Source organism: Bufo bufo, chromosome 1 (genome assembly GCF_905171765.1).
Source record: "Bufo bufo chromosome 1, aBufBuf1.1, whole genome shotgun sequence".
Taxonomy (NCBI): Eukaryota; Metazoa; Chordata; class Amphibia; order Anura; family Bufonidae; genus Bufo; species Bufo bufo.
Window position 1 is genome coordinate 836,009,289 of NC_053389.1, and position 15,446 is coordinate 836,024,734.

At 47.5% G+C, this 15,446-nt stretch overlaps 1 protein-coding gene across 1 annotated transcript in view; it reads right to left on the reverse strand.

Annotated features, from left to right (window-relative positions):
• Positions 1 to 1,255: 1,255 nt before the first annotated feature.
• FBXO24 (F-box protein 24) overlaps positions 1,256 to 15,446 on the reverse strand; it is a 28,949-nt gene continuing 14,758 nt past the window's right edge. The window contains exons 9-11 of the mRNA XM_040419455.1: positions 6,899 to 7,030; positions 4,589 to 4,759; positions 1,256 to 1,789 (exon numbers count right to left, since the gene is read on the reverse strand). Coding sequence (XP_040275389.1) covers positions 1,454 to 1,789; positions 4,589 to 4,759; positions 6,899 to 7,030 — 639 coding nt within the window. The 3' untranslated portion in view covers positions 1,256 to 1,453. The remainder of the gene's footprint in view (positions 1,790 to 4,588; positions 4,760 to 6,898; positions 7,031 to 15,446) is intronic.

Sequence of the window (15,446 nt, forward strand, 5' to 3'; positions counted from 1 at the left end):
TAGGATGGAGGCAGGGTCAGTGTGTGAGGCAGTATATGGGGGTATTTAGGTGGGGGGTCGGTATTTGGGGGTAGGTTGGAGGCAAGGTCAGTGTCTGAGGCAGTATATGGGGGTATTTAGGTGGGGGGTCAGTACTTGGGGGTAGGTTGGAGGCAGGGTCAGTGTGTGAGGCAGTATATGGGGGTATTTAGGTCGGGGGTCAGTATTTGGGGGTAGGTTGGAGGCCAGGTCAGTGTCTGAGGCAGTATATGGGGGTATTTAGGCTGGGGGACAGTATTTCGGGTAGGTTGGAGGCAGGGTCAGTGTCTGAGGCAGTATATGGGGGTATTTAGGCTGGGGGACAGTATTTCGGGTAGGTTGGACGCAGGGTCAGTGTCTGAGGCAGTATATGGGGGTATTTAGGCTGGGGGACAGTATTTCGGGTAGGTTGGAGGCAGGGTCAGTGTCTGAGGCAGTATATGGGGGTATTTAGGCTGGGGGACAGTATTTCGGGTAGGTTGGAGGCAGGGTCAGTGTCTGAGGCAGTATATGGGGGTATTTAGGCTGGGGGACAGTATTTCGGGTAGGTTGGAGGCAAGGTCAGTGTGTGAGCCAGTATATGGCGGTATTTAGGTGGGGGGTCGGTATTTGGGGGTAGGATGGAGGCAGGGTCAGTGTGTGAGGCAGTATATGGGGGTATTTAGGTGGGGGGTCGGTATTTGGGGGTAGGTTGGAGGCAAGGTCAGTGTCTGAGGCAGTATATGGGGGTATTTAGGTGGGGGGTCAGTACTTGGGGTAGGTTGGAGGCAGGGTCAGTGTGTGAGGCAGTATATGGGGGTATTTAGGTCGGGGGTCAGTATTTGGGGGTAGGTTGGAGGCCAGGTCAGTGTCTGAGGCAGTATATGGGGGTATTTAGGCTGGGGGACAGTATTTCGGGTAGGTTGGAGGCAGGGTCAGTGTCTGAGGCAGTATATGGGGGTATTTAGGCTGGGGGACAGTATTTCGGGTAGGTTGGACGCAGGGTCAGTGTCTGAGGCAGTATATGGGGGTATTTAGGCTGGGGGACAGTATTTCGGGTAGGTTGGAGGCAGGGTCAGTGTCTGAGGCAGTATATGGGGGTATTTAGGCTGGGGGACAGTATTTCGGGTAGGTTGGAGGCCAGGTCAGTGTCTGAGGCAGTATATGGGGGTATTTAGGCTGGGGGACAGTATTTCGGGTAGGTTGGAGGCCAGGTCAGTGTCTGAGGCAGTATATGGGGGTATTTAGGCTGGGGGACAGTATTTCGGGTAGGTTGGAGGCAGGGTCAGTGTCTGAGGCAGTATATGGGGGTATTTAGGCTGGGGGACAGTATTTCGGGTAGGTTAAAGGCAGGGTCAGTATGTGATGCAGTATATGGGAGTATTTAGGTTCGGTATTTCGGGTGTATTTTTATCTCTCAGAGTTTTTACGTTTTTCTGAGACTTTTATTTTTCTTCTACCGCGCGGGCAGTATGGCGGTTGGTGGCCGTCCGTCCTGCCTGCTCTCAGCCGCCCGCTGTATCATGCCCAGCGCCTCCCACAAGCAGCGCTTCTGATACCCCGGCAGGGGTAAGTGGCTGATGAAGTCCCTGGTCTTGGCCACCCTCTCCTGGACACTGGGGCAGCGCTGCAGCTGCTTCAGACACTCCTCACAGGCCTGCGCAGCCGCCGGGTCCTCCTCCGCGCCGCCTGGACAACCACTGCTGTATCCGATGTCCTCCTCAGGGTCGTAACTGGACATGATAAAAAGGCAGTCCCTGGTGGAGGAGATGCGGCGGGCACACAGCGGGACCTGCCAGGAGACATGACAAATAATGTTACCTCCATCTCTAGTCCCATCCTCACCGCCGCACCGACACTGCTACATAACGGCCCCGATCATATCTCACATCTACTACCCACTAGTAACCGGTGTACTGCTATAGACACTGGCACCAGACCACCATCAGCACGGCCGGCGGGTGCCTCTCCGTGTCTCTGCTGGCTGTCTACCAACTCTCCCACTGCTCTGTGCCTCCCCTGCCTCTCTCTGCAATTCTCAGCATGCCTCCCCGACCTATGTGCCTCCCTGACCTATGTGCCTCCCTGACCTATGTGCCTCCCCGACCTATGTGCCTCCCCGACCTATGTGCCTCCCTGACCTATGTGCCTCCCTGACCTATGTGCCTCCCCGACCTATGTGCCTCCCCGACCTATGTGCCTCCCTGACCTATGTGACGCCCTGACCTATGTGCCGCCCTGACCTATGTGCCGCCCTGACCTATGTGCCTCCCTGACCCATGTGCCTCCCTGACCCATGTGCCTCCCTGACCCATGTGCCTCCCCGACCCATGTGCCTCCCCGACCCATGTGCCTCCCCGACCTATGTGCCTCCCCGACCTATGTGCCTCCCGACCTATGTGCCTCCCTGACCTATGTGCCTCCTGGACCTATGTGCCTCCCCGACGTATGTGCCTCCCCGACCTATGTGCCTCCCTGACCTATGTGACTCCCTGACCTATGTGCCTCCCTGACCTATGTGCATCCCTGACCTATGTGCCTCCCTGACCTATGTGCATCCCTTGTCTCTCTCTGTCCCTCCCATGCTTATCTCTGTTTCTTCCTTCCTTCTCTCTGCCCTTCCCCCTCTTCTCTCTGCCCCTCCCCCTCTTCTCTCTGTCCCTCCCATGCTTATCTCTGTTTCTTCCTTCTCTCTGCCCCTCCCCCTCTTCTCTCTGTCCCTCCCATGCTTATCTCTGTTTCTTCCTTCCTTCTCTCTGCCCCTCCCCCTCTTCTCTCTGTCCCTCCCATGCTTATCTCTGTTTCTTCCTTCCTTCTCTCTGCCCCTCCCCCTCTTCTCTCTGTCCCTCCCATGCTTATCTCTGTTTCTTCCTTCTCTCTGTCTCTCCCTTTCTTCTCTCTTTCCCTCCCTTGCCTCTCTCTGTCCCTCGCTGTTTCTCCCGTTCTTTCCTTCTTCTCTCTGTCACTCCCTTGCTTCTCTCTGTCTCTACCTTAATTCTCTCTGTCCCTCCCTTGCCATTCGCTCTCTTTCCCTTGCTTCACTCTGTCCCTCCTTTGCTTCTCTCTTTCCCTCTCTGTTTATCCCGTTCTTCCCTTTCTTCTCTCTGTCCCTCCCTTTCTTCTCTCTGTCCCTCCCTTGTTTCTCTCTGTCCCTCCCATGCTTATCTCTGTCCCTCCCTTGTTTCTCTCTGTCCCTCCCTTGCCTCTCTCTGTCCCTCCCTTGTTTCTCTCTCTCCCTCCCTTGCCTCTCTCTGTCCCTCCCTTGTTTCTCTCTGTCCCTCCCTTGCCTCTCTCTGTCCCTCCCTTGTTTCTCTCTCTCCCTCCCTTGCCTCTCTCTGTCCCTCCCTTGTTTCTCTCTGTCCCTCCCTTGCCTCTCTCTGTCCCTCCCTTGTTTCTCTCTGCCCCTCCCTTGCCTCTCTCTGTCCATCTCTGCTTCTCTCTGCCCCTCCCTTGCCTCTCTCTGTCCCTCCCTTTCTTCTCTCTTTCCCTCCCTTGTTTCTCTCTGTCCCTCCCTTTCTTCTCTCTGTCCCTCCCTTGTTTCTCTCTGTCCCTCCCTTTCTTCTCTCTGCCCCTCCCTTGCCTCTCTCTGTCCCTCCCTTTCTTCTCTCTTTCCCTCCCTTGTTTCTCTCTGTCCCTCCCTTTCTTCTCTCTGTCCCTCCCTTGTTTCTCTCTGTCCCTCCCTTTCTTCTCTCTGTCCCTCCCTTTCTTCTCTCTGTCCCTCCCTTGCTTCTCTCTGTCCCTTTCTTGCTTCTCAATGTCCCTCCCTTGCTTATCTCTGTCCCTCCCTTGCTTCTCTCTGTCCCTCCCTTGCTTATCTCTGCCCCTTCCTTGCTTCTCTCTGTCCCTCCCTTGCTTCTCTCTGTCCCTCCCTTTCTTCTCTCTGTCCCTCCCTTGCTTATCTCTCTCCCTCCCTTGCTTCTCTCTGTCCCTCTTTTGCTTATCTCTGTCCCTCCCTTGCTTATCTCTGTCCCTCCCTTGCTTATCTCTGTCCCTCCCTTGCTCATCTCTCTCCCTCCCTTGCTTCTCTCTGTTTCTCCCTTGCTTCTCTGTCCCTCCCTTGCTTCTCTCTGTCCCTTCCTTGCTTATCTCTGTCCCTCCCTTGCTTATCTCTGTCCCTCCCTTGCTTATCTCTCTCCCTCCCTTGCTTATCTCTCTCCCTCCCTTGCTTCTCTCTGTCCCTCTTTTGCTTATCTCTGTCCCTCCCTTGCTTATCTCTGTCCCTCCCTTGCTTATCTCTGTCCCTCCCTTGCTTATCTCTCTCCCTCCCTTGCTTCTCTCTGTTTCTCCCTTGCTTCTCTGTCCCTCCCTTGCTTCTCTCTGTCCCTTCTTTGCTTATCTCTGTCCCTCCCTTGCTTATCTCTGTCCCTCCCTTGCTTATCTCTCTCCCTCCCTTGCTTATCTCTCTCCCTCCCTTGCTTCTCTCTGTTTCTCCCTTGCTTCTCTGTCCCTCCTTTGCTTCTCTTTGTCCCTTCCTTGCTTATCTCTGTCCCTCCCTTGCTTATCTCTCTCCCTCCCTTGCTTCTCTCTCTTTCTCCCTTGCTTCTCTCTGTCCCTCCCTTGCCTCTAGGCCGACTCAGCAGAACCTCCTCACCTTCAAAAGCAGCTTGACAAATGAGGGGCTTCCTTTAGGCCATCCAGGGAGGCGTCCCCCAGCTCCACACCCGCAGCCGTGTATTTCCTTCACAGAATCCATGGAGGGTATTAGGACTAATGTGTGATTGAGACCACAAAATACATCAATCGGGTTCCTTAAATACTGAATCTACAGGGAAAAGAGATGAATGAGAGACAGAGAAGAGGACAAGTGTAGACTGGAGGACAGAAGACAGGTGGAGACTGGAGGACTGGTGAGGGATAGATGGAGACTGGAGAACAGGTGAGAGATAGATGGAGAACAGAAGATAGGCGGAGGATAGATAGAGAATGGAGGGTAGGTGAGGGTTATATGGAGGACAGAAGACAGGTGGAGGACAAGGGGAGACTGGAGGACAGGTGAGGGATAGATGGAGACTAGAGGACAAGTGAGGGATAGATGGAGACTGGAGGACAAGTGAGGGATAGATGGAGACTGGAGGACAAGTGAGGGATAGATGGAGACTGGAGGACAAGTGAGGGATAGATGGAGACTGGAGGACAAGTGAGGGATAGATGGAGACTGGAAGACAGGTGAGAGATAGATGGAGAACTGAAGATAGGTGGAGGATAGATAGGGAATGGAATATAGGTGAGGGATATATGGGGAACAGAAGACAAGGGAGGACAGGTGGGGAATGGAGGACAAATGGAGGAGAGTTGGAGGTCAGAGGCCAAGTGGAGGATAGATAGAGAAGAGAGGCCAGGTGGAGGATAGATGGATGAGAAGTGAAGAGTAGATGGAGAATGGAGGATTGGTAGAAGACAAATAGAGTATGAAGGATAGGTGAGGGTTGAAGAATAGAAAATAGGTGAGGTATAGATAGAGGTCAGAGGCCAAGTGGAAGATAGATGGAGAACAGAAGCCAGGTATAGGATAGAATGAGAATGAAGGATAGGTGAGGAATAGATGGAGGACAGCGGAGAGGTGGAGGATAGCTGCGCAACAGAGGCCAGATGAGGGATAGATGGAGAATGGAGGATAGGTGAGGGACAGATGAAGAACAGAGGCAGGAGGAGGATAGATGAAGAGTGGAGGATAGATGAGGGACAGCTGAAGAACAGAGGCCAGGTGGAGGATAGATGAAGAGTGGAGGATAGGTGAGGGACAGCAGAAGAACAAAGGCAGGGGGGAGGATAGATGGAGAATGGAGGATAGATGAGGGACAGATGAAGAACAGAGGCCAGGTGGAGGATAGATGGAGAATGGAGGATAGGTGAGGGACAGATGAAGAACAGAGGCAGGAGGAGGATAGATGAAGAGTGAAGGATAGCTGAGGGACAGCTGAAGAACAAAGGCAGGGGGAGGATAGATGAAGAGTGGAGGATAGATGAGGGACAGCTGAAGAACAAAGGCAGGAGGAGGATAGATGAAGAGTGGAGGATAGATGAGGGACAGATGAAGAACAGAGGCCAGGTGGAGGATAGATGGAGAATGGAGGATAGATGAGGGACAGCTGAAGAACAAAGGCAGGGGGAGGATAGATGAAGAGTGGAGGATAGGTGAGGGATAGCTGAAGAACAAAGGCAGGAGGAGGATAGATGAAGAGTGGAGGATAGGTGAGGAACAGATGAAGAACAGAGGCCAGGTGGAGGATAGATGGAGAATGGAGGATAGATGAGGGACAGATGAAGAACGGCAGGGGGAGGATAGATGGAGAATGGAGGATAGATGAGGGACAGATGAAGAACAAAGGCAGGAGGAGGATAGATGAAGAGTGGAGGATAGCTGAGGGACAGCTGAAGAACAAAGGCAGGGGGAGGATAGATGAAGAGTGGAGGATAGATGAGGGACAGCTGAAGAACAAAGGCAGGAGGAGGATAGATGAAGAGTGGAGGATAGATGAGGGACAGATGAAGAACGGCAGGGGGAGGATAGATGGAGAATGGAGGATAGATGAGGGACAGATGAAGAACAAAGGCAGGAGGAGGATAGATGAAGAGTGGAGGATAGGTGAGGGATAGCTGAAGAACGAAGGCAGGGAGAGGATAGATGAAGAGTGGAGGATAGATGAGGGACAGATGAAGAACAGAGGCCAGGTGGAGGATAGATGGAGGACAGGATGAGGATGGTTGGAGAATGGAGCCCAGGTGGAAGATATGTGGAGGAAAGAGATGAGATGCAGGAGAATGGGGGACAAGTAAGGAATAGATAAAGCAGAGGCCAGGTGGAGGACAGATGGAGAAAGGGTGGAAAAGAGGGGGGAAGCAGAAGAGGACACAGGTACGGGCAGATGAAGCAGAGTCAGGGCACAGACATCATCTTTACCTGGCAGGGGTCTGCTCTGTCAATCTTGTCCCCGGTGCCCAGTTGTCCAAAGCGATTGCTACCTTTCATAAAAATCCTCCCGAATTCATCCACCAGTGCCAGGTGTTTGTACCCAAGTGAGCAGCACACCACCTGCAGGAAAAGGACACGCCAAAGGTCTACATTCTGCTGCCACCTTCTGCCTGTGGCAGTGATATGTCCAGGTGTCTGAGGGCACACAATCAGAGGTTGTAGCTCGTCTATTCTTCACAGAACATAGAAGTCCCAAAGTCTCAACGCTAAGAGCTCACAGTCTCACTGCTCTTACCGTAAAGAGTCCATAGTCTCACTGCTCTTACAGTATAGAGTCCATAGTCTCACCGCTCTTACAGTAAAAAATCCATAGTCTCACTGCTCTTACAGTAAAGAGTCCATAGTCTCACTGCTCTTACAGTATAGAGTCCATAGTCTCACTGCTCTTACAGTAAACAGTCCATAGTCTCACTGCTCTTACAGTATAGAGTCCATAGTCTCACTGCTCTTACAGTATATAGTCCATAGTCTCACTGCTCTTACAGTATAGAGTCCATAGTCTCACCGCTCTTACAGTAAAAAATCCATAGTCTCACTGCTCTTACAGTAAAGAGTCCATAGTCTCACTGCTCTTACAGTATAGAGTCCATAGTCTCACTGCTCTTACAGTAAAGAGTCCATAGTCTCACCGCTCTTACAGTAAAGAGTCCATAGTCTCACTGCTCTTACAGTAAAGAGTCCATAGTCTCACTGCTCTTATAGTATAGAGTCCATCGTCTCACTGCTCTTACAGTAAAGAGTCCATAGTCTCACTGCTCTTACCGTAAAGAGTCCATAGTCTCACCGCTCTTACAGTAAAGAATCCATAGTCTCACTGCTCTTACAGTAAAGAGTCCATAGTCTCACTGCTCTTACAGTAAAGAGTCCATAGTCTCACTGCCCTTACAATATAAAGTCCATAGTCTCACCGCTCTTACCGTAAAGAGTCCCATAGTCTCACTGCTCTTACAGTATAGAGTCCATAGTCTCACCGCTCTTACCGTAAAGAGTCCATAGTCTCACTGCCCTTACAGTATAGAGTCCATAGTCTCACCGCTCTTACAGTAAAGAGTCCCATAGTCTCACTGCTCTTACAGTAAAGAGTCCATAGTCTCAGTGTTCATACAGTATAGAGTCCATAGTCTCACTGCTCTTACCGTAAAGAGTCCATAGTCTCACTGCTCTTACAGTAAAGAGTCCATAGTCTCACTGCTCTTACAGTATAGAGTCCATAGTCTCACTGCTCTTACAGTAAAGAGTCCATAGTCTCACTGCTCTTACAGTAAAGAGTCCATAGACTCAGTGTTCATACAGTATAGAGTCCATAGTCTCACTGCTCTTACAGTAAAGAGTCCATAGTCTCACTGCTCTTACAGTAAAGAGTCCATATTCTCACTGCTCTTACAGTAAAGAGTCCATAGTCTCACCGCTCTTACAGTATAGAGTCCATAGTCTCACCGCTCTTACAGTATATAGTCCATAGTCTCACTGCTCTTACAGTAAAGAGTCCATAGTCTCACTGCTCTTACAGTAAAGAGTCCATAGTCTCACTGCTCTTACAGTAAAGAGTCCATTGTCTCACTGCTCTTACAGTAAAGAGTCCATAGTCTCACCGCTCTTACCGTAAAGAGTCCATAGTCTCACCGCTCTTACAGTAAAGAGTCCATAGTCTCACTGCTCTTACAGTATAGAGTCCATAGTCTCACCGCTCTTACAGTAAAGAGTCTATAGTCTCACCGCTCTTACCGTAAAGAGTCCATAGTCTCACTGCTCTTACCGTAAAGAGTCCATAGTCTCACCGCTCTTACCGTAAAGAGTCTATAGTCTCACCGCTCTTACCGTAAAGAGTCCATAGTCTCACTGCTCTTACCGTAAAGAGTCCATAGTCTCACCGCTCTTACCGTAAAGAGTCCATAGTCTCACTGCTCTTACAGTATATAGTCCATAGTCTCACCGCTCATACCGTAAAGAGTCCAATAGTCTCACTGCTCTTACAGTATAGAGTCCATAGTCTCACTGCTCTTACAGTATAGAGTCCATAGTCTCACTGCCCTTACAGTATAGAGTCCATAGTCTCACCGCTCTTACCGTAAAGAGTCCCATAGTCTCACTGCTCTTACAGTATAGAGTCCATAGTCTCACTGCCCTTACAGTATAGAGTCCATAGTCTCACCGCTCTTACCGTAAAGAGTCCATAGTCTCACTGCTCTTACAGTATAGAGTCCATAGTCTCACTGCTCTTACAGTAAAGAGTCCACAGTCTCACTGCTCTTACAGTAAAGAGTCCATAGTCTCACTGCTCTTACAGTATAGAGTCCATAGTCTCACTGCTCTTACAGTAAAGAGTCCATAGTCTCAGTGTTCATACAGTAAAGAGTCCATAGTCTCACTGCTCTTACAGTAAAGAGTCCATAGTCTCACTGCTCTTACAGTAAAGAGTCCATAGTCTCACCGCTCTTACAGTAAAGAGTCCATAGTCTCACTGCTCTTACAGTAAAGAGTCCATAGTCTCACTGCTCTTACAGTAAAGAGTCCATAGTCTCACTGCTCTTACAGTATAGAGTCCATAGTCTCACTGCTCTTACAGTACAGAGTCCATAGTCTCACTGCTCTTACAGTATAGAGTCCATAGTCTCACTGCTCTTACAGTAAAGAGTCCATAGTCTCACTGCTCTTACAGTAAAGAGTCCATAGTCTCACCGCTCTTACTGTAAAGAGACCATAGTCTCACCGCTCATATCGTAAAGAGTCCATAGTCTCACCGCTCTTACAGTAAAGAGTCCATAGTCTCACTGCTCTTACAGTATAGAGTCCATAGTCTCACTGCTCTTTCAGTAAAGAGTTCACAGTCCCACTGCTCTTACAGTAAAGAGTCCATAGTCTCACTGCTCTTACAGTAAAGAGTCCATAGTCTCACTGCTCTTACAGTAAAGAGTCCATAGTCTCACTGCTCTTACAGTAAAGAGTCCATAGTCTCACTGCTCTTACAGTAAAGAGTTCACAGTCTCACTGCTCTTACAGTAAAGAGTCCATAGTCTCACTGCTCTTACAGTAAAGAGTCCATAGTCTCACTGCTCTTACAGTAAAGAGTCCATAGTCTCACTGCTCTTACAGTAAAGAGTCCATAGTCTCACCGCTCTTACAGTAAAGAGTCCATAGTCTCACTGCTCTTACAGTAAAGAGTCCATAGTCTCACTGCTCTTACAGTACAGAGTCCATAGTGTCACTGCTCTTACAGTAAAGAGTCCATAGTCTCACTGTTCTTACAGTATAGAGTCCATAGTCTCACTGCTCTTACAGTAAAGAGTCCATAGTCTCACTGCTCTTACAGTAAATAGTCCATAGTCTCACTGATCTTACAGTAAAGAGTCCATAGTCTCACTGCTCTTACAGTAAAGAGTCCATAGTCTCACTGCTCTTACAGTATAGAGTCCATAGTCTCACTGCTCTTACAGTATAGAGTCCATAGTCTCACTGCTCTTACAGTAAAGAGTCCATAGTCTCACTGCTCTTACAGTATAGAGTCCATAGTCTCACTGCTCTTACAGTAAAGAGTCCATAGTCTCACTGCTCTTACAGTAAAGAGTCCATAGTCTCACTGATCTTACAGTAAAGAGTCCATAGTCTCACTGCTCTTACAGTAAAGAGTCCATAGTCTCACTGCTCTTACAGTAAAGAGTCCATAGTCTCACTTCTCTTACAGTATAGAGTCAATAGTCTCACTGCTCTTACAGTATAGAGTCCATAGTCTCACTGCTCTTACAGTATAGAGTCCATAGTCTCACTGCTCTTACAGTATAGAGTCCATAGTCTCACTGCTCTTACCGTAAAGAGTCCATAGTCTCACTGCTCTTACAGTAAAGAGTCCATAGTCTCACTGCCCTTACAGTATAGAGTCCATAGTCTCACTGCTCTTACAGTATAGAGTCCATAGTCTCACTGCTCTTACCGTAAAGAGTCCATAGTCTCACCGCTCTTACCGTAAAGAGTCCATAGTCTCACTGCCCTTACAGTATAGAGTCCATAGTCTCACCGCTCTTACAGTAAAGAGTCCCATAGTCTCACTGCTCTTACAGTATAGAGTCCATAGTCTCACTGCTCTTACCGTAAAGAGTCCATAGTCTCACTGCTCTTACAGTAAAGAGTCCATAGTCTCACTGCTCTTACAGTATAGAGTCCATAGTCTCACTGCTCTTACAGTAAAGAGTCCATAGTCTCACTGCTCTTACAGTAAAGAGTCCATTGTCTCACTGCTCTTACAGTAAAGAGTCCATAGTCTCACCGCTCTTACCGTAAAGAGTCCATAGTCTCACCGCTCTTACAGTAAAGAGTCCATAGTCTCACTGCTCTTACAGTATAGAGTCCATAGTCTCACTGCTCTTACCGTAAAGAGTCCATAGTCTCACCGCTCTTACCGTAAAGAGTCTATAGTCTCACCGCTCTTACCGTAAAGAGTCCATAGTCTCACTGCTCTTACCGTAAAGAGTCCATAGTCTCACCGCTCTTACCGTAAAGAGTCCATAGTCTCACTGCTCTTACAGTATATAGTCCATAGTCTCACCGCTCATACCGTAAAGAGTCCAATAGTCTCACTGCTCTTACAGTATAGAGTCCATAGTCTCACTGCTCTTACAGTATAGAGTCCATAGTCTCACTGCCCTTACAGTATAGAGTCCATAGTCTCACCGCTCTTACCGTAAAGAGTCCCATAGTCTCACTGCTCTTACAGTATAGAGTCCATAGTCTCACTGCCCTTACAGTATAGAGTCCATAGTCTCACCGCTCTTACCGTAAAGAGTCCATAGTCTCACTGCTCTTACAGTATAGAGTCCATAGTCTCACTGCTCTTACAGTAAAGAGTCCACAGTCTCACTGCTCTTACAGTAAAGAGTCCATAGTCTCACTGCTCTTACAGTATAGAGTCCATAGTCTCACTGCTCTTACAGTAAAGAGTCCATAGTCTCAGTGTTCATACAGTAAAGAGTCCATAGTCTCACTGCTCTTACAGTAAAGAGTCCATAGTCTCACTGCTCTTACAGTAAAGAGTCCATAGTCTCACCGCTCTTACAGTAAAGAGTCCATAGTCTCACTGCTCTTACAGTAAAGAGTCCATAGTCTCACTGCTCTTACAGTAAAGAGTCCATAGTCTCACTGCTCTTACAGTATAGAGTCCATAGTCTCACTGCTCTTACAGTACAGAGTCCATAGTCTCACTGCTCTTACAGTATAGAGTCCATAGTCTCACTGCTCTTACAGTAAAGAGTCCATAGTCTCACTGCTCTTACAGTAAAGAGTCCATAGTCTCACCGCTCTTACTGTAAAGAGACCATAGTCTCACCGCTCATATCGTAAAGAGTCCATAGTCTCACCGCTCTTACAGTAAAGAGTCCATAGTCTCACTGCTCTTACAGTATAGAGTCCATAGTCTCACTGCTCTTTCAGTAAAGAGTTCACAGTCTCACTGCTCTTACAGTAAAGAGTCCATAGTCTCACTGCTCTTACAGTAAAGAGTCCATAGTCTCACTGCTCTTACAGTAAAGAGTCCATAGTCTCACTGCTCTTACAGTAAAGAGTCCATAGTCTCACTGCTCTTACAGTAAAGAGTTCACAGTCTCACTGCTCTTACAGTAAAGAGTCCATAGTCTCACTGCTCTTACAGTAAAGAGTCCATAGTCTCACTGCTCTTACAGTAAAGAGTCCATAGTCTCACTGCTCTTACAGTAAAGAGTCCATAGTCTCACCGCTCTTACAGTAAAGAGTCCATAGTCTCACTGCTCTTACAGTAAAGAGTCCATAGTCTCACTGCTCTTACAGTACAGAGTCCATAGTGTCACTGCTCTTACAGTAAAGAGTCCATAGTCTCACTGTTCTTACAGTATAGAGTCCATAGTCTCACTGCTCTTACAGTAAAGAGTCCATAGTCTCACTGCTCTTACAGTAAAGAGTCCATAGTCTCACTGCTCTTACAGTAAATAGTCCATAGTCTCACTGATCTTACAGTAAAGAGTCCATAGTCTCACTGCTCTTACAGTAAAGAGTCCATAGTCTCACTGCTCTTACAGTATAGAGTCCATAGTCTCACTGCTCTTACAGTATAGAGTCCATAGTCTCACTGCTCTTACAGTAAAGAGTCCATAGTCTCACTGCTCTTACAGTATAGAGTCCATAGTCTCACTGCTCTTACAGTAAAGAGTCCATAGTCTCACTGCTCTTACAGTAAAGAGTCCATAGTCTCACTGATCTTACAGTAAAGAGTCCATAGTCTCACTGCTCTTACAGTAAAGAGTCCATAGTCTCACTGCTCTTACAGTAAAGAGTCCATAGTCTCACTTCTCTTACAGTATAGAGTCAATAGTCTCACTGCTCTTACAGTATAGAGTCCATAGTCTCACTGCTCTTACAGTATAGAGTCCATAGTCTCACTGCTCTTACAGTATAGAGTCCATAGTCTCACTGCTCTTACCGTAAAGAGTCCATAGTCTCACTGCTCTTACAGTAAAGAGTCCATAGTCTCACTGCTCTTACAGTATAGAGTCCATAGTCTCACTGCTCTTACAGTATAGAGTCCATAGTCTCACTGCTCTTACAGTAAAGAGTCCATAGTCTCACTGCTCTTACAGTAAAGAGTCCATAGTCTCACTGATCTTACAGTAAAGAGTCCATAGTCTCACTGCTCTTACAGTAAAGAGTCCATAGTCTCACTGCTCTTACAGTATAGAGTCCATAGTCTCACTGCTCTTACAGTAAAGAGTCCATAGTCTCACTGCTCTTACAGTATAGAGTCCATAGTCTCACTGCTCTTACAGTAAAGAGTCCATAGTCTCACTGCTCTTACAGTATAGAGTCCATAGTCTCACTGCTCTTACAGTATAGAGTCCATAGTCTCACTGCTCTTACAGTAAAGAGTCCATAGTCTCACTGCTCTTACAGTAAAGAGTCCATAGTCTCACTTCTCTTACAGTAAAGAGTCCATAGTCTCACTGCTCTTACAGTAAAGAGTCCATAGTCTCACTGATCTTACAGTAAAGAGTACATAGTCTCACTGCTCTTACAGTATAGAGTCCATAGTCTCACTGCTCTTACAGTAAAGAGTCCATAGTCTCACTGCTCTTACAGTATAGAGTCCATAGTCTCACTGCTCTTACAGTAAAGAGTCCATAGTCTCACTGCTCTTACAGTATAGAGTCCATAGTCTCACTGCTCTTACAGTATAGAGTCCATAGTCTCACTGCTCTTACAGTAAAGAGTCCATAGTCTCACTGCTCTTACCGTATAGAGTCCATAGTCTCACTGCTCTTACAGTAAAGAGTCCATAGTCTCACTGATCTTACAGTAAAGAGTCCATAGTCTCACTGCTCTTACAGTAAAGAGTCCATAGTCTCACTGCTCTTACAGTAAAGAGTCCATAGTCTCACTGCTCTTACAGTATAGAGTCCATAGTCTCACTGCTCTTACAGTAAAGAGTCCATAGTCTCACTGCTCTTACAGTATAGAGTCCATAGTCTCACTGCTCTTACAGTATAGAGTCCATAGTCTCACTGCTCTTACAGTAAAGAGTCCATAGTCTCACCGCTCTTACAGTAAATAGTCCATAGTCTCACTGCTCTTACAGTAAAGAGTCCATAGTCTCACTGCTCTTACAGTATAGAGTCCATAGTCTCACTGCTCTTACAGTATAGAGTCCATAGTCTCACTGCTCTTACAGTACAGAGTCCATAGTCTCACTGCTCTTACAGTATAGAGTCCATAGTCTCACTGCTCTTACAGTAAAGAGTCCATAGTCTCACTGCTCTTACAGTAAAGAGTCCATAGTCTCACCGCTCTTACTGTAAAGAGACCATAGTCTCACCGCTCATATCGTAAAGAGTCCATAGTCTCACCGCTCTTACAGTAAAGAGTCCATAGTCTCACTGCTCTTACAGTATAGAGTCCATAGTCTCACTGCTCTTTCAGTAAAGAGTTCACAGTCTCACTGCTCTTACAGTAAAGAGTCCATAGTCTCACTGCTCTTACAGTAAAGAGTCCATAGTCTCACTGCTCTTACAGTATAGAGTCCATAGTCTCACTGCTCTTACAGTATAGAGTCCATAGTCTCACTGCTCTTACAGTATAGAGTCCATAGTCTCACTGCTCTTACAGTATAGAGTCCATAGTCTCATTGCTCTTACAGTAAAGAGTCCATAGTCTCACTGCTCTTACAGTATAGAGTCCATAGTCTCATTGCTCTTACAGTATAGAGTCCATAGTCTCACTGCTCTTACAGTAAAGAGTCCATAGTCTCACTGCTCTTACAGTATAGAGTCCATAGTCTTACTGCTCTTACAGTAAAGAGTCCATAGTCTCACTGCTCTTACAGTAAAGAGTCCATAGTCTCACTGCTCTTACAGTAAAGAGTCCATAGTCTCACTGCTCTTACAGTAAAGAGTCCATAGTCTCACTGCTCTTACAGTAAAGAGTCCATAGTCTCACTGCTCTTACAGTAAAGAGTCCATAGTCT